The sequence below is a fragment of the Ceratotherium simum genome, chromosome 30, assembly GCF_057802395.1.
Source record: "Ceratotherium simum simum isolate JZ-2026a chromosome 30, ASM5780239v1, whole genome shotgun sequence".
NCBI lineage: Eukaryota > Metazoa > Chordata > Mammalia > Perissodactyla > Rhinocerotidae > Ceratotherium > Ceratotherium simum.
In genome coordinates this window covers 4,555,186-4,574,131 of record NC_141929.1, presented here as the reverse complement: position 1 = coordinate 4,574,131, position 18,946 = coordinate 4,555,186, and the positions used below count along the sequence as shown (strand labels likewise).

The window sequence follows — 18,946 nt, the reverse complement described above, 5'->3', positions numbered from 1 at the left end:
CGCTTTTTTTGTTTAACCTTTCAAGTTTGGGTTCAAGAGCACCCGTATAGACAAGTTTCGAGGGGAAATCCTGCTCTTAAGAGATCAAAACTTACAGTCTTAGAGGGAAAATTCAAGAGTCAGTTGATTACCCAAGATTTAGCTAAGGAGGATTTGCAGAATGTTGATCCTGGAAGGGTGAAGATGCTATTTACGTATCCCTTCAGGGGAATTATTTATTGGCTGCATCAGTCTCCCCCTGCTGTGATTTGCTAAGGAGGATGGAAGAGGATTTTACTGGAGGGTGAAAGCTTTCGAGGCGAAACAGACTCCGTCCTACCCAGCTGCAGCCTGGCTCAACAGGTCTTGGAGCTGTGAGGGCGTGATCAACCCCGCAGCTTCCTCCCGGCCTGCGAGGGTGTGGGGCTTGTGTCGGATCAGTTCTGTGCATCTGGGCGACTCCTGAAGCAGCGAATGTTTTATAGTATTGGCTAATTTTTAAAATCTCAGGGTTGAAGCTGAGACAGCAAAGGACACTGGTTCTATGAGAGAGAATGGGTGTTGTGAGAATCCAAGACTCTGGGGCCAGTTTGAACTGGTTCTTCCAGAGGCCACTGTCAGAATATTGAACTGTGAAAGGGGGGTTTTCAGAGTGGTGCAAGTTCGCCTTTCCACATGGCCTCCAGCTCCTTCGTGCGTCACCCACATTTCCTTACAATGTGAGGTGAGTTTGTTTTACGTGAATTTCTCTCTCTGCAGGAGTTGAGGAGCCAGAAACAGAAGATTGTCTCAGAAAGGGAGCGACTCCAGGCAGAACTGGATCACTTACGGAAGTGCCTTGCATTGCCTGCAATGCATTGGCCTAGGGGTTATTTTAAGGGATATCCGAGGTGACGGTTTCCCTTGCGCTAGGCCGAACCTATAGTATAGAAATATTATCTATTTTATTACCTTGAATATTTAATATTTTTCACTGGGAGGTTTGAAGCTTAAAAAAATGAGAATGTGCCATGCATGAAGCAAAGGATTGCAGGCTCCAGAAAAAAGAACGAACTCGCCTTGACTTTGATGCAATTGAATCACCTTTATAATTCAGCAAGCAACCAATGTAGGAGGCCCATAGTTTGTTCTTTTTAAAGGCGGTTTTAAACATTCTTTCTTCCCCCACGTCATTATTTTTTAACCTGAAAATGAAGGCTCCATTACCAACACTAAAACTTGATCATTTATGGCCCCCGTGTGTAAGGTTGGATCAAACATTGTGTTCTGTTTCTTGTGTTGCCACATTACTGTGCCTCGAGAACCAGGTTTGCTTTTGCTGCGGTGTGGGGTCAGTCTCGTTCCTCCCCAGGGCTGAGACTTGCTTCAGCTGAATGAAGGTGGGGGTGCATTTTAAGTAAAGGGCTTATTTGTTTCAGTTACTTTTCTGCAAAATTTTCATCAAAGCAACAGGTCCTAGGAGCACACAAAGCAACAGTACTGAAGCCTCACCCAAAGGCTTTTCCCTAAAGATAAAGCAAATCAACACACTGAAGGTACCTTTTTATTACTCCGTGGGGGACAATGTACAGAGCTCTATGTAGACATATATTCACACCCACCGAATTGTTACTGCAGTGGGTGGTGTTTTCATACAAACGTAAATTTTGAGAGAAAAGTCAAAGGTGCTTCAGCCTTGTACTGTGTATATATTAAAAAACAAAGTTTTGTATGTTTTTATTACTTTAATTATTGTTATAAAAAGCCTGCCATTTTTAATATGTGGTTTGGGGGGATTTTTGTTTGTTTGTTTGTTTTCCTGTTTGGGGGTTTTGTTTGTTTTTGTTTTTCTGGGCAAAAAAAAACCCTTGCTTTTAGTGTTTGTACTGCTGCTGGTCAGGACATTAAAATATTGAAGTGTTTTTAAAAATTAAAGGAGAAGAAAAGTAAAAGAGCTTACCACTGGCGCCTATGCGATCACTTCATTTTTGAGTTGCACCAGACAGTGATGTAGAAAGCCATGCGGACTTCTTACCTCCTCCTGGACCCACCCCCACCCCCCCAGCTCCAGACAGCGCGTAGCAAACAGAACCAGTTGCTATGAAGTGAGGAGGGGCTAGTCTACAGTGGAAACCAGACAGATTCTTCGTGCACACCTTCACGTACACGTACAGACGTGGGGCTTTGTGATGAGAACTTGTCAGGAAGTTAGCAATCTCTGTGACAGAACTGAGGTATCTTACAGCAGTCTGAGAGCAGGTGCAAAGTAGAAACTTTAGAGGCTTTTAGATGCAAGTAGGGTAAACAATGTCTGAGCTGAACCTGTCCTCCTCTTGAACTTCCTGTGTGACGAGCACAGGAGTGGCTAGGAACTGGGATAATCATATCAAGGCACAGCACTGGGGGACATTTTCCTTCTTGTCCCAGTTATTGCTTGTTCAGTGTTTAATCTAGATCAAGAAGCTCTCTCTTGCCTGAGTGGGCCTGACCCAGAGGCCAAAGCAGCCGGTGGTTGGTCTGCAGGGAGTGGGGGAAGGGGAAGAGGCCCGAGCATCACGCCCGCCATGCTCCCCTTTGCCCTGGGCCAGGGGGAGGGCTGGCTGACCTTCAGGAAGGCTACTCACTGCCATCATTGGCCGCGCCCTCAGCCCCAGACCTTAGCTGTGCGGAACAGCTTGCTGGCAGATGGCACTGTGTCGCTTTATCTGTTCCCACACAGTTTGCTTTGTATGTCTGCCAAGAATCTTCCAGTTATTAGCAAACTCAGACAAAAAGTGCCGCCAGTATTATCAGCAGTCAACAAGCGCTTTCCTCTCCACAGAAACGACTTGAAGAGAACTAAGGGCTGTTCTGTGGGCCTCCTCCCCTGCAAAGACATTGAGGGATCAACATGTTCCACAGGTGGGGACAGGTGGCTAGAGGGAGCTCTGCTGCCAACAATCAGGGCAAAATGTCACTGAATTTCTCTTTGTAAAATCTGCTCGCTGTTTCTGGTCTGAAGGCTTAAGAGTTACATCTTAGCACTTCACTCCCAGTCCTCTGCTCCATCACAGAAAATGTCTGGTTGCCTTTGCTGACCGGCTTTGGTCATGGCCTTGGCTAAAGCAACAGGAAAATAAATCCAATAACTTGCTGGGAAAGGAAAGCACAGCCCCACCCATCTTCCTTGTCTAAGCGGAGCTCCCTTGGTTGGGCTTGTTACGGGAGAGGCTCGTGGCATGTGGGCTGAGGGGTGCACCGTCATGGGGGGATGCTCTGGGGGAAGCTGTGCACACTGCGCTAGAATAACTGCCTGTTCCCCCTCTGATTGAAAATCCCCCCTCTCCCCTGCCATTGAACTTCTCTATCACTCTGACTCACCACACTGCGCTGCCTTGTGGAGAACTGAATAGTCAGTCTTGGGCTCCAGAAGTAAAATGACAATCAGAATATAACCCAGTAAGGCAGCATGAATTAACTAAGACAAAGATAAGAAAGCATCTTTTGAAAACAAAAGTATACTACTAGTACCCAGTGATGGTTTTTTCCATCCAATAATTAGTTGTTTTATAATCTGAAAACGCTTGTTTTCAGATGATTCTGCAAGAAAACAGTAGCATCTAAGTCTTTTCAATTTGGGTTTAACAAAAATTCACATATGCACTCTCTGAAGCCTTTGGTTCAGCTATTGCATGTAGTATAAAGGACAAAGTTCAGAAGTACCCTACATTTGCTTCAGAATTGATGGTGCAACCTTTGTGTCAGTATTTTCGTGAAGACCTCAGTCTTTTGTGACCTCGTGTCTTCCTACAGCACCTGGAGGAGACGGCTGCCATCTGTCCTCTGAAGGGGCTCTCACTAAACTTGTGAGGACACCTTCTAAAGCTGAATCGTATGGTTCCACGTTTAATCGGATCATTAGAAACAAACCAGAACTTTCCCCAAAACTTGGCACTACACAACCTGATCATTTGAAAATGAGTTGTTTTTGTTTCATATAATCAGAGCCAAACTGACATAATAAAGTAGCGTGATCTTACAACATTATCTCAGTTAAGTGACCAAGATAGGATGTCCAACAAGCTATATTCTAAAGCAAATAAAACACTTAATTGGCATTAATATTCTTTGAATTTCGTTATGGGTATAATCTATTAAAATGTTAAAAGGAGCCCACACCTCTAGCAGCAAAGAATTGTAACACAGGACATCTTTTGGAATGGTATTTTCCTCAAGTAGCTCACAATGCTGCCAAATCTCAAAAATTAAATCAGATACCCCCTTTCTCTCTGAGCCATGTGTTTTCAAGTGTAGAAAATTCCAAGGATCCACCACAAGATGGAGATGGTCGGCACAGGCCAAATCTGTTACTCTTGAAGTGTCTATTAGCCACTTAGCAGCACTCCCTTTGCTCTCTCAAGTAACCAAGCTATTGACTTTTCCTACTACTTGCAGTAGCCTGTCCCCCACTTTTTCTCCAGCGCCTAACATAAACTCCTTAACCCTGCCTTGACCTGAGGAAGACCATGCTAATTAGCTGCGTTACTTGGTATGTACCCTGTGCTTAATGGCTACAACAGTCAGCCAGTACATGGGAGGGAGGGACGGTGCCTCAGTCACTCTGGGGGCAGTTTAGATGCTGTGAAATTAAACCTGTTCTAAGTGTACTTGTTTGAATTAACTGTATTGTAATATTATTTGTTGAATGTAGTAATTAGGTATTTATGAATATATTGCTGTAATTTCTGACAACATCCAAAAAAATAAAATCTTCCTAAATCATATTAAGAGGAAAATCTTTTTTATGTTATAAGGCAGAAAAAAAAAAAAAAAACCTCAACAGCCTTATAGCTTTAGAGGTAAAACACGAAGACAGATTCAGTTGTACCTCAGCCAGGTTCTAAAAGAAAGGTATTAAGGGGCGAGATCTGAGATACACAGGACTCCTGACCCTCCATAAATGTGGCTTCATTCTAGAAGATTCCCCAGATTACATCTGAAGGATTCTGAGTAAGAGTGAGCTAAAAAGGCAAGTCCTGGCATCTGAAAGCAACCTTAAATGGAGACCAGGTCTTTTGTGTCCTGATCCCACTGTGTCTGGCCCTTCAGTGTTCAAGCAACCACGGCTGCTTGCTGGAGGGACATCTGGGTAGCAATCTACCGAGAAGTAGTGCTCGAGTAACCTGAAGTAAGTTTGGACTTGAAACACTGAAGGAAGGGCACATAGCAGATATTCGTTAGGTTGAGTTGATCATGTATGTACACTCTTCATAAAGCCCTCAAGATAACATGCTACTGCTTTTGACCAATGGTGCTACAGTCAAAAATCAGCTGGTTACAGAACCTGCTCATTGTCTGACTTGACAATCATTTCCTCTCTCAAGGTAATGTAATTTCTGTAAGGGACTTAGCAATTCCAAAATGCTATAATTGAAAACGTTTCCTTCTATGAAAAAAAAGAATTGACCCTTATTTGAGCCACTGCTCCCTATAACAGTCTTTCCCCTCAGTCCATCAAGAGCAGTGGTATAGGTCCAACTTTCCTTCCTAGCAGCGTGTCTTCAGCTTTATTCACGCGCCTGATAACACCAAATTAGTTTCTCCCTGACTTTCCTCTTGATAAGCAACCCTCTAAACCTTAACCAGAAGTAGCCAAGAGAACAAGAGACACGCAGAATGTTGGTCTGAAGGTTACAATTGCCTGCTATACACCATTCAATCTGGTCTCTCAGATGATTTTAGCCATGTGGCTCACTCCTTTTACTTGGTAGTTGTGCAAGAAAAAAAATCCCAATGGAGATTTGGGTTGATTCCATCTTTATTGTGTATCAAGGCTTAGATGACTAATACTGACCAGTGTCACTAGCCACTCACCTGCTATCCTCTGTGTGAGCAACCTCTGTAAGGAGCTTCTAAATTTAGCCCAGAGATCAGGATCAAGAAGAAAAAACAAGCCCTAGGCCACATCGCCACTACACCTAACGTCACTGAACACTCACCCACACATGACAGTTCCATTCAGGAGACCTGAGGCTCTGCTGGGAAAAATAACTTTATTTGCCAAAGCTTTTTTCTTTCCCCCATAAAAGAACAGCTGGCTTCTAGGGACAGATGTGGAAGTAAAGAATGTCTTGAGGACTAAGCACAAACCTGTTGCCTTCCAACAACGTTATGAATCCATTCCTTACTTCATTACACATTTTTCACACATTCAAAAATGGTTCCAAAACTCCAGAACTATGAGTGCCTCTGTCATGTCCTGAGCACTCCCACACAACCCGGCAAGCCTGCTAGCAGACGCGAGGTCTTTACAGACCAAAGTCTTTCTCTAGAAGTCTTGAGACTGGCTACTTTGAGAAGGCTGCAGGTTTGTTCGGAGCTTGTACATGTGGTTGAGCGCTTGTGTGAGGAAAGCCCCGCTGGTGTTGATCTCCATCAAGGTCAAGTTATCCAGCTAAAATAAGAAAACAGACTGCGTTGGTTGAGTTTTTGATTTTGAGAAAATGGTAAAATCTGAATAAAAAAAGAAACCAATGAATAGTAATAATAACAATAAAAGCACAGCACAGCTAGTAATCCCTGCCTGTGATAGCCTAAGCAGGCAGGATGCCATGGGAAATTCCTCAGTGGCATCAGGGCTTCACGGGCATCCGAGGGGAGCAGCTGTCGGGGGAGGGCCAGCCACGCACTTACTTCGGCATGCGCCTCCTGGTCCCTCACAAAGCGGTCAGCAGACACCCGGAGTTTGGCCATGCGGGTGTCCCACACATCCTTGACGAGGGTCCGGATCTCGTCTGCTTTCGGGATGTTGTCTGAAGCACTAAAGGAAGCCAGAGGTGAAATTGATCACATAAGGGAGCACTCAGGAAACTAAAACAACATCCACGTATAAGTGGCTTTTTAAGAAATGCTGCTTGGGGGACAGCCCGGTGGCGTAGTGGTTAAGTTTGTGTGCTCCACTTCAACGGCCCGGGGTCTGTGAGTTCAGATCTGGGGGGCGGACCTAGGCACTGCTCATCAAGCCATGCTGTGGCAGCATCCCACATACAAAAGGGAGGAAGACAGGCACAGCTGTTAGCTCAGGGCTAATCTTCCAAAAAAAAAAAAAACTGCCACTGCTTGGATTCAGGCAAAATACACAAGCTGTTCTAGACTCAAAATTTGTTTTGCTTTGTTTTCAATTTTAGAATGTAAGGATTTCTAGCAGTTAAGTTTGGTGCCAAGAAAATGCAGCCATGATCCACAGTTATTTGTGCTCATGTTAACTGTCCTATTGCAGGCTGTGGTACAAGGACTTCTGTTTACCTAAAGAAATTAGGTATCGGAGAACAAGCTCTAAGTCGGACATCCTCTGTCTCAGGATAACTGAGTGTTCTGCGCCATAGAATTTCCATCTAGATCGAATTTGTTTCAAGGGCTGACTAGAGGTCATGACTTCTATTGCTCATACCCCGTTGGTTATCCAAGGGCTTACAACCCACCAGACAGACGACAACAGGCTCTGTGCTGGGCACTGTGCTCGGCACTACACAGCATTTCTACCTCACAAAAGCCCTGAAGGATGGGTATTGTGCCACTCTACAGAGAAAACAAAAATACATTTACAAAAATCACAGAATCGCAAATTAGCATAAACTGAGCACAACTATACACAGCGAATTCTGGGTAAAAGTTTGAACTGGAGTCGGCAAGGGGCAATAACAGCCTTCCTGTGTGAAATATATTTTAAATTAACCTTTGAAGGAAAAGACAAACTAGAAGATAAAAGCAGAAGCCAACGTCGTTCATCACCAGGCATTTAAATTAGCTCAAGATTAGTAGATGGAGAATCAGTGGTATAAATTTTATGTAGTAGAATTTATTTAAGACCCAAACATTTGGATTTTACACTCTGAACAGCAGGTTAAAGAACAAAGCTCCTCGTTAACTGAACTGCAGAACAAAGGCAAAATTAGGTCCCTTAGTTGAATGAATTATACAGAATTATAAAACAAGGGTTTCAATAGGAACTGCGTACATAATACATTGAATTTCAAAAACCAAGGATGAACAGGCCCCTCACCTCTGCTTCCATATTCTCCCTCTGAGTCACTCTCCCCACTGCCACAGCAGGCTCTCGCAGATCCATTGGATGACACACCCCTGTCTGAACACCGTCCCCGGGACTCCACCAACATAGAATAAGCCACCCTCATATATAGTCTATGTATGCCCCAACAGCTTTGCTGCCCCAAACAAACCATGCCCTTTCACACTTCCATGCCTTCTGCCTACACCGCCCTCTCCCCTAGTAAATTCTCCCTCATCCTTCAAGCCAGGGATCCCTTCTCTGGCACCACCAGGCATTAGGGTTGCATCCTGATGTACTTTGAACAGTATTTATCACACTGCAGTGTGACTACTGGTTAACAGGGTCACATCTCACCCCCTCTAAACCAGGAACTCTAGCCTACATGACTATCTCCTCTATCTAGTGGAATGCTTAGTCTGTCGTTTGCTTAGTATGTTGTGAACTGTAGCCTCCTAACATCTTAAGGACAAATCTGTGATATGTACGTACCCCAGTTTTCATTTGAATTCAGCAGTGCCATTCAGTGGTCCCCTGGCCCTTGCTGCTCTACAGCAGGCAGTAGGGAGCACCCCAATTTTTGTTCTAGTTCTGCTCTTGAATCCATTAATTAAAAGGGGCTCAGAGGCCGGCCCCGTGGCTTAGCGGTTAAGTGCTTGTGCTCCGCTGCTGGCGGCCCGGGTTCGGATCCCGGGCGTGCACCGACACACCGCTTCTCTGGCCATGCTGAGGCCGTGTCCCACATACAGCAACTAGAAGGATGTGCAGCTATGACGTACAACTGTCTACTAGGACTTGGGGGGGAAAAATAAATAAATAAATAAAATAAAATTGTTAAAAAAAAAAAAAAGGGGGGCTCAGGGCTTCAAAAGCTTGATATTTTGCAAATTACATTCTAAGTATCTCCCAAGCAAAATTATCCACGCTTGCCTGCCCCTCTCACTGATTTCATTCATTCATTCATTCAACAAACATATGAGCACCAGGCCCTGTGCTAGTGCACACATGACAGTCTCTGCCCATTGGAACTGAGGGGTCGGGGGGGGAAGCACAGCCAGACAAGTGATAAAAAATTACAGCTGACAAATGCCATGGAGGTGTACAGAGCTGCCGAGAGGAGAGGTACACTTAACCTGGGAGGGATACCTGTTACGCTAACCCAAAGAAAGGGGCAGGGAACAGCCAGACTTGCTGGGCAGAGGGAACATTATGCAAAGCACTGAGGACCGTGGTGTGTGTAAAGTGCAAGAGGCCAACACAAGCCTAGAACCCGGAGAACCGGAGGGAGGAACTGTGAGAGTATGAGAGGAGGAGGAAGGAAAGCAGGCTGGGCAGGGCTTTGAATACCACGATCGGGGCTTCAGACCAAACCCTGGAGAGGCTCTGAGGAGCAGGGCAGTCACAGGGAGCTTTGTCTTCAAAAGGCCACTCTGGCTGCAATGTGGAGAATGAATTAGAGGCCGATGGGGAACCAGAACTGGGTGTAGGAAAACAAGAAGCTACTAGAGCACATTTTTGCCACTAGTGGGCTCTCCTTGTAGCTCAGGGTCAGAGGCAAATATGAGCCCTCCAGCCTTTCTTGTGAAAGACATGCAAGAACTCAAATGTACGCGCCCAAAGAACAAGGAGTAAAGCTTTGCTAATAAAACATGTACAGTTAAGAAAAAGCCTACTGGGCCGGCCCCGTGGCTCAGCGGTTGAGTGCGCGCGCTCCACTGCTGGCGGCCCGGGTTCAGATCCCGGGAGCACACTGATGCACCGCTTCTCTGGCCATGCTGAGGCCGCGTCCCACATACAGCAACTAAAAAGGCTGTGCAACTATGACATACAACTATCTACTGGGGCTTTGGGGGAAAAAAATAAATAAATAAAAATTAAAAAAAAAAAAAAAGAAAAAGCATACTGCTGGGGGTGATGGTGGAGGATACTGGGGTCCAAGGTCAAATGAGTAAGGAGGTAGAATGGAGAGAACCAAGGGATTTACCGGGAGAGGGAGGGGTGGAGAAGAGGAAAAATGAGAAAGAGGAGAGGGCGAGCCCGGGCAAGTGTGCATGTGCACACAAATGACTCCCAGATTACTGATCTGAGGAAGCGGGTGCCCAGGGACACCCCCGACCTCAGTAATGAGCGGTCAGGGAATGAGAACCGTGAGTTCAATCTCACGTGTGGGCCCTAAGAAGTGAGAGATACTTACTGATTTAACAGGAGTTTGGTCAGTTCCATGTAGTAAGGGCTAGGCATAGGGGTAAAAGTTTCTTCTTTTCGTTCATGATCCCTAATGTTCTCCAACTTTTCTGAAATTTAGAAGTGAATACATTTTACCATCACAATAACCAAAATATTTTTTTTAAACCTTCCAAACTTACCAAGTGCCTATATTACCTATTTATAACTAACAAATATATGAAAAAAACACTTTTTGGAATAACATATCACTGACTAGATGATTCAGCGCCTATTTCCTCGAAAATTTCTCTTAGAGAAGCTGGTAAATTTTTGTTATTGTTATTGATTTGACCTGCAGGATATATTACTAAACGAATACCACAGTCAGAAGTTCTTTTCTGGGCCGGCCCTGTGGCTTGGTGGTTAAGTGTGTGCGCTGCAATGCTGGTGGCCCGGGTTCGGATCCCGGGTGTGCATCGAGGCACCACTTCTCCGTCCATCCTGAGGCCGAGTCCCACATACAGCAACTAGAAGGATGTGCAGCTATGACATACAACTATCTACTGGGGCTTTGGGGGGAAAAAATAAAAATAAAATAAAAAAATCTTAAAAAAAAAAAGAAGTTCTTTTCTTAGGGAAAGAGCAAAGTATTCTATCTTTGATGCAAGAAGTGATGAAAGTAACCAATGACTGGAGAAATTTACTTATTTATACTAATCCTTGTTCAGAAGAGAGCAAGACACCCTACAACTATAGCCACTCCAGTCTGGGGGTGGGATGATGATAATAGGGCTGAAAGCCCGGCATCTGGTATCTGACAGCTGAGTCCAATCCCACCCAGCATTAGCGCTCCTCCCCACGTGCCACAACTGCCTTACCCCTCGCTCCCTCTGTCTCACTGGCCTGAGAAAACCCCAGTCCTGAATCTGGACTGCCCACTGTGGCTAAGGTACACACACAGACACAACTATGCGGTGGGATCTCACTTTAAATGCTTGCTCACCCATCTCCAGGGGTCCCGTGGTGCTATCCCACAATCCTATTATACTTCCTGGGTCCCTTCACCCTCTCACTTGCCATCCTGCCCACCCTCTTCATGCCTTCTCTCCTCATCTTGCCACCCCAGCTCTCAGCTGAGGCCTTGCTGAGCCCGCACACTCCTGCCACCATGTCTCCCAGCTTCCCTGCATCTGTCTCCACACACGAGAACAGCCTTCCGGGCATGCGCTGGACTCTCCTCTCTCACCCACACGGAACACCACTCCAGCAACTATCTCGCGCTATTGAATGATCATTGTTTCTTTCACTATTTGACCATTTCATCAAACTCGCTGCAACATCTTCCATCTTAAAAAGAAAACTCTCCGCGGACACCAAATCCTCCTCCAACTACCAATCCATTTCTCACACCCTCTACAACGAAAGACAAACAACAAGACTTGTCTGACATTGGCGTTAACTTCCTCTCCACAACCACCCAGGTGGCTGTCTATCCTGCCCCTCCACGAACACAGCTCACCAAGGCCCACGACCTCCGCTCGGCAAAACCCAACGGCTACGTGTCAGTCTTCACACTGACGAGGGTCGGTCATCCTTGGACTGTATTTATGACTTAGCTGCTGGAACACCACTCTGAGGTCTCCTCTCATCTCGCTGATTCCTCCGGGTCTTCCTGACCTCTCAACAGTGGAGTATAGAGCTCAGTTCCCCACCCCTTCTCCACTACCTAAATCCACATCGCATGTGATCTCATCCTGCCTCATTTAAACACCATACATGCACTCATGACTTCCAAATTTATATCCCCAGATCAACCCCTCCCTGAATTCCTGACTCAAATACCCCACTGCCCACGTTATTTCCACCTGGATATCTAACAGGCACCTCCAGTGTAACATGTTCAAACCCCAACACCTGGTTCCCACTCCAGCCCACAAACTCCTCCTGCAGTCTTCCCTGTCTCAGGAAACAGCAACTCCGGGCCGGCTCCGTGCCTTAGCGGTTAAGTGTGCGCGCTCTGATGCTGGCGGCCCGGGTTCGGATCCCGGGAGCGCCCCGAGGCACCACTTCTCCATCCAACGTGAGGCCGAGTCCCACGTACAGCAACTAGAAGGATGTGAACCTATGACATACAACTATCTACTGGGGCTTTGGGGGGAAAAAACTGAATAAATAAAATCTTAAAAAAAAAAAAAAAAAAAGGAAACAGCAACTCCATCTCCTTCTGCAGCTCAAGCCAACAACCCTGGAGGTCATCCTAACTCTTCTCTTTCAGATCCCATGGCCTGTCCTTCAGCAAATCCTGCTGCTTCTTTCTTCAAGATACCCCTAGACTCCAACCACATCTGCCCACCTCCAGCACCTGGTCAACCACTCTCAGCTCTTGCCTGGGTAACTCCCCACTGCCCTCTCCCCACACACATCTTCTCTACACAACAGACCAATTCTTTTCTTTTTTAACATCTAAATCAGAGTATAAAACACCTCTGTTCAAACCCTGCAACGAATCAAAGACTGACAACAAGGAACGTCCGCCAGGGTGTGGAACAATGGGAACTCGCGTACATTTCTGGTGGGCTTCTAATAATGGCTCACCCACTCTGCAGGGCCAGTTGGCAGTCTCTTACAAGTTAAGCACAGTGTGTCCTATGACCCAGTAATTCCACCACTCTAGGTATGTATTTACCCAAGAGAAATAAAAACACACATCCACAAAAAGACTTGCACAAGAATGTTCATAGTAGCCTTATTCACAATAGCCAAAAATGGGAAACAACCCAAATATGCACCAACAGAAGAATGGGCGGCCAAATTGTGGAAAACTCATACAATGGATGAAACACTACTCAGCAACAGAAGATGTAATGACAAATGCGACAATGGGGGCGAATCTCAAAAACATTATATTGAATAAGAGAAGTCAGAGCCAAAAATTGACATACTTGATTCCATTTGTATGATGTCCAAGAACAGGCAAAACTAAGCACAGTGGCAGAAGCCGAGGGCAGTCGGCTCTCAGGCAGGGCTTACTTCCTAGTGATGTATCACAACCTCTCACCACACTGTGGCCCAGGCCCAGGAAGCTCAGGCTGACTTGCTCCACGCCTGCTCTCTGGCTCTGGCCTGCAGTGAGGCGGGCTCTCACCCCCATCACCTTGGCTTTGGAGGGGCCAAAACTGCCCGAAGAGGATGCCGTGCTAATGGAGGCAGGGGTGGTGGGGCTCCCTGCTAAAAAAGCCCTTCAAAGCAGAAGGAATTAGTTTCCCATGATGTTTCAGGACCACCAGAGACACTCAGCCCTTTAGGACGGGGAGTGAGGAGAAAATACCCAGTCTTTCTTAAACATTTGCGAGTGCCGCTGAAGGTGTCCTTGCTTCTAGGAGGGAAATACTCCCAGGTGTCCCCAGGGAGGGAACAATCAACATAACTCAGAGCCTTTTCAAATTCTACATGTCCCCTACCCCAAATAAAATTAAGATTCTTCTCTATAATGAGCCACTCATATCTCTGAGGTGGGAAAGACTGCAAAGGCTCAGGATAAAGTCTACCTGAACCTTTGATGCACTATTTTATTTTAACGGCTTTATTTGGGCATATTTAACATACCAGACAATTCACCCATTTAAAGTGTACAACTCGGGGCCGGCCCCCTGGAGTAGCGGTTAAGTGCGCAGGCTCTGCTGCTGGCAGTCCAGTTCGGATCCAGGGCCCCGTGGACGCACCACTTGTCAAGCCATGCTGTGGCAGCATCCCATACAAAGTGGAGGAAGATGGCACGGATGTTAGCCCAGGGCCAGTCTTCCTCAGCAAAAAGAGGATGGGCAGATGTTAGCTCAGGGCTGATCTTCTTCACACAAAAAATAAAGCGGTTTTTAGTACATTCACAGAGTTGTGCGTCCATCACTTCAATCAACTTGAGAACGTTTCCATCACCCCAAAAAGAAACCCCACAATCCTTCAAGCCGCAAACCCCAGCCCCAGACAACCACCGTCTGCCGCCCGGAACCGCCACGTGAACGGACCGGCACAGCCGACGTGCCGTCCTGGCGGCCTCCTTGCCCACGGCGTGCGCTCCCCAGGCGCCGCAGCCCGCCCAGCGCTTCACTCCGCCTACGGCGAGGGCCGCCCTTCACACGGGGCCGCGCTGTCTTCACGCGGACAGCGACTCTTCTCCACACGCCAGACTGTGCCCATTTCCCGTAAATTAGAACGAAAATGCTTCTTTCTTTTTTTTAAAGATTTTATTTATTTATTTTTTCCCCCAAAGCCCCAGTAGACAGCTGTATGTCACTGCTGCACATCCTTCTAGTTGCTGTATGTGGGATGCGGCCTCAGCATGGCCGGAGAAGCGGTGCGTCAGTGCGCACCCGGGATCCGAACCCGGGCCGCCAGCAGCGGAGCGCGCGCACTTAACCGCTAAGCCACGGGCCGGCCCCGGTCATAGAACATTCTTAATTTTAGAGCCAGCTGAAATATCCTAAAACCAAAATCTGAACGAAGATTGGTCAACACCCCCAAACTAACGGCGCAGCAGCAGCAGCGGTCAGCAGACTAAGGCGTGAGCCGGGGACCGTGAATTCGCCGCAGGCCACCCGCGCCTCCGCGCGGCGGGACGGAGTCACCCGCGCCCATCCTCACCCACGTCCATCCACGCGGGAGGAACCAGCCGGCACTTCTGGCGTTGCTTCAGGTTAACGGCCAGCCACAGGGGCACGTCCACCGGTAGGCCGGGGTTAAAGGGGCCCAGGTCCCCCTGCGGAAGGAAGACGGACCGCTAAGACCGCGCGGCAGAGGCACGACCGACCTCCCTGCGGACAGGCCGGAGCCCAGGGCGCGCACTCCCGCGGGAAGGCGGCCCCGGCGCACCTGCGCCCGCCTGAGCCCCCCTGCGCCCGGTCTCCCCGGAGCCGCCGCCCCGCCCGCGCCGGCCCGCGCCGACCGAGCCCGCCGCCGGGCTGCCCCTCCGAGAGGCGGGGCAGAGGAGGGCGGGATGCAGGCGGGGCGGCGTCCGCACATCCCCGGGCCCCGGCGGCCCGGCCTCTCCCAGGCGCCGGGTCCTGAGGCAAATGCCCGCCCCGGTCCGCGCCCTCACCCCGATGAGGTAGATCTTGTCCAGACTGAAGTTTGGGATAATGGTAACCAGCTCCTTCTCGGCCAGAAACTCCACCTCGGCCGCGTCCATGGCAGCGCTAGCGGCCGGCCCGGGCCTGGCCGCCGCCTCCGACCCTCAGCGTTCAGGAGGAAGCGCCGCGTCCGCCGCTTTCCCGCCACCGCGCGGGACCCGCCCCCCGGCCGGAAGAAGCCTCGGCGGGCCTATAGCAACGCGGCGCGGCGGAAGGGGGCGGGGCCCGAGGCTGCTACGAGCCCGCGGATTGGCGAGCTTGAGCGAGGCTGCGGGCAGACCCCGCCCCCCCGGGCTTCACCCCCTCTCGTACCCCGGCCCCGCCCCTCCCGCGTCCCGACCCCGCCCGTCGCGTGGGCCGGGCACCTGACTGCCGTGGGCCTCCTGCTCTGGCACCATGTCTCTTCACCTGCCCCGGGCGCCTACCCGCCAACACCCTGAGTCCAGCCGGGGGTGGAGCTCGGAGTGCGTCTACAGTGGGACCCGCAGCCCGCCAGGAGTAAATGCATTTATTGGGGCACGGCGTGACCTGGCTAGACAGACACGGCCCTGCCCAGCGGAGTGAGGGAAGGCGTTGTTTCCCTTATTTTCACAGTCTTCCGTCCTCTCTATACACATTGCTTAAAATCTATAAAAATGCAGATTCCTTCATCCCACTCACATCTTCTGATTCAGAAACTGCGGGAAGAAGCTCAGCATTCATACTTTGGCAGCACCCCGGGGGAGACTCATGAGGAGACAAGTTTGCACGACTGGAGCGGATGTGTATTGATGTGCTCCTCTGCTCATTGAACGGGACCCTCTGTACAGTGGGCTCGTGTGAAACGTAACGGCAGTGTTTCTCTCCCGGGTCAGAATCCCGTAGAAGATTCTGAGTGTTAACACGCACACTCCTGGAGAACTGTGGTTCAGGAGTCTGGGGTGCGGACAGAAAGCTGAATTTTCACAGGGCCAGGGTGATTTTGATGGGTGGAAGTAGGCCAGGAAAGCTCCCTGGGGAGTGAAGCAGCCAGTGTAGCACTGGTGGGAACAGTGTAGGCCCACAACAGTGGGCTGGACTTGAATTTGAAACCCGGATCATTAGGCCCTGAGAAAAAGCATAGGTGATGGGGATTCCAGGGTTCTGTATCCCTACAGGAGAGCTGTCCCACCCTAGATAACCCCATGCTTTCCTCTTTACCCCTCCTGAAACCTGCCCCATGTAAGGTTGTTGGGAAGATGAAATAAGGCCATAATTAAGTTCTGCCCACTCACATGGCCTGGAAAGCTGTCTGTTATTTATCTGCATTGGGAAATTGTCATTTACAGACTTGGAGATTACCTTCATTGTGTGTCATTTATTAAGACAAATACTTTCAAAGAAAATACATAAAAGGCCCCTCTGGATGCTGTGTGACCGAGGGCAAGTGACCACTCTGAACCTCAGCCTCCTTATCTGCAAAGTGAGGTAGGAAGAGAAGGAGCTCCAGGGTGTTTGGGGAGGAGGGGAGGCCTCAGGCCACCTGGCCCCTCCTGAAATAGAAGCTCCCTTGGGCATCTGCAGAGAGTGTGTGCCAGCTTGTCTGGGTTTTGATTGATGGTGGAATGTTTTCTTGACTGGCAAATATTTGTGTTCCAAAGTTGGCAAGGCTTCCCTTCTGGATTTTCGCAGCGGTAAAAGAGCAAAGGAAAAGAGCTGATGGGAAAGCTGAGGTTCAGAGAGACCGTGGCGGGATGAGTAGGAGGGCTAGCAGAGTCCCGCGTCCACATCACCCAAGTCTCGGTGTCCTTATCTGTAACATGGGGACAGTGCTGCTGCTTACCTCACTGGGCTGCTAGAGAACAAGTGTGCAGCTTTACACGCTGCAAATGGTGGCATCTTGGAGTCTCAAACTTGAGTGTACATCTGGGTCACTTGGGGGCTTGTCTTTCCCTTCCCAGCAGCACTATTCACAACAGCCCAAGGTGGAAATGCCCCACATGTCCATCAGCGGAGGAATGGATAAACAGAATGTGGTCATACTATGGAATGTTATTCAGCAGTGAACAAGAATGAAGCCGATTCATGCTACAACGTGGATGAACCTTGAAAACCTTATGCTACATGAAAGAAGCCAGCCACACAAACCATATGACTCCATTTACATGCACTGTCCAGAATAGATAAAAAATCCATAGAGACAGACACTAGCTTAGTGGTTGCCAGGAGCTGGGGGAGCAGAGAGTGGGGAGTGACTGTTAATGGGTATGGGGTTTCTTTTGGGGTGATAAAAATGTTCTAGAATTAGATAGTGGTGGTAGTTGCACAACTCTATAAATATACTAAAAAAACACTGAATTGTACACTTTAAAAGAGTGAATTTTATAATATGTGTATTATTCCTCAATAAAACTGTTATTTAAAATGCCCCTTCCTAGGCTCCAGGCTCAGACTTTCTGACTCATGGAAACCACACACTTAACACGTCCCCTAGGAAGTTGTATTAATTGGGAAAACTGGGAAGGGAAGTGATTTGCTCCAATCCGGTCCAGCTCTGAGCCACTCCCAGGGTCCAGAGAGGACTTCTGAATGCCCAGCCTCATGTTGGCCTCTCAAAGTGGGGGAAGGAGACAGTAAACAGACAAGAGGAAAGCTGAGGGGGGAGGGGAGTCAGGGAATGATGGAGGTTGGGGTGCTACTTTAGATGGGGTGGGCAGGGCCCTCACACCGTTATTTCCTGTTGTTGAAAATGCCTCCCCAAGCTGTCTCGAATGACCCATGTGGTAATGAATTAAGGGCTGGAGACAAAATAAAAGGGGGCGAAGGGACAAATCTCCATGCAGAAGAATCCCACATGATGTGGACAGATAGATGCTCCCCACTCCTGAAGGGTGGGCTCTGTAGCCACTTCCTTCCAAAAACGGCAGGATGGAAACAGGAAAAACAGAGTCCTTCGACCATGGAGACACCTGACCTCCACGAACTCAGCCAGGAGATCAAGGTCAACGTTAGCAGTGAAGGCCATGGTGAGGGCACCTACCCTGGATACCACAGATGAGTAGGCGCTTCCTCTCTGGGATCTTCCTCCCCAAACCCACAACCCCAGTCTCATCAGGAGAAAAATGTCAGACAAATCCTAACAGAGGACATTCTACAAAACACCTGACCAGCGCTCCTCAAAATTGCCAAGGTCACCAAAGACGGTGTTAAAAAACTGTCACCCCCAGAGGAGCCTAAGGAGGCATGTCAGCTAAATTGGGATGGGAGCCTGGAATAGAAAAAAGGCGTTAAGGAAAAACCGAGGAAATGTGAATAAAGTATGTGGACTTTAATTAGTAACAATGTATCAAAATTGGGTCATTTGTTGTGACAAATGGACCAGAGTAAAGGAAGATTAGCAACAGGGGAAACGGAGTGTGGGGTATATGGGAACCCTCTGTACTATCTTTGCAACTTTTCTGTAAAGCTAAAGCTATTCTTACCAAAAAAAGTTTAAGAAAAAGCCTCTCTAGGATTCAAAACATTCAGAAGCGTGAACCCACTGCCCCCTTCAGGGTGGTCCGCACTACAACACCTTCTGGTCACAGAATTTAAGCCGCAGAACAGTGCTCCAAAAATGAATCAGCAACTTGGACGTCTGATCTGAAAGCAGTGGATCTTTCTGCAATGATGGAAATCTCCTGTAGCTGAGCTT

General features: G+C 48.3%; 2 protein-coding genes across 5 annotated transcripts in view; one reads left to right on the top strand and one right to left on the bottom strand.

The window, feature by feature from the left end:
- GSE1 (Gse1 coiled-coil protein) overlaps positions 1–4,721 on the top strand; it is a 425,963-nt gene extending 421,242 nt beyond the window's left edge. For all 3 annotated transcript variants that reach the window (XM_014792652.2, XM_087419841.1, XM_087419840.1), the window contains one exon: positions 739–4,721. In XM_014792652.2, the coding sequence (XP_014648138.2) occupies positions 739–873 (135 nt within the window). In that variant the 3' untranslated portion in view covers positions 874–4,721. The remainder of the gene's footprint in view (positions 1–738) is intronic.
- Positions 4,722–5,971: 1,250 nt separating this feature from the next.
- On the bottom strand, positions 5,972–15,429 carry GINS2 (GINS complex subunit 2). Of its 2 annotated transcripts, none has more exons than XM_004437048.3 (5): positions 15,264–15,429; positions 14,810–14,924; positions 10,200–10,299; positions 6,631–6,757; positions 5,972–6,391 (listed from the first exon to the last, which is right to left on the bottom strand). In XM_004437048.3, exons 1-5 carry the CDS (start codon positions 15,351–15,353, stop codon positions 6,266–6,268), a joined length of 558 nt encoding a protein of 185 aa, XP_004437105.1. In that variant the 5' UTR covers positions 15,354–15,429; the 3' UTR covers positions 5,972–6,265. The 2 variants fall into 2 exon arrangements, with proteins under 2 accessions (XP_004437105.1, XP_087275968.1); XM_087419842.1 differs by having other exon boundaries at positions 6,260–6,409.
- Positions 15,430–18,946: the final 3,517 nt, after the last annotated feature.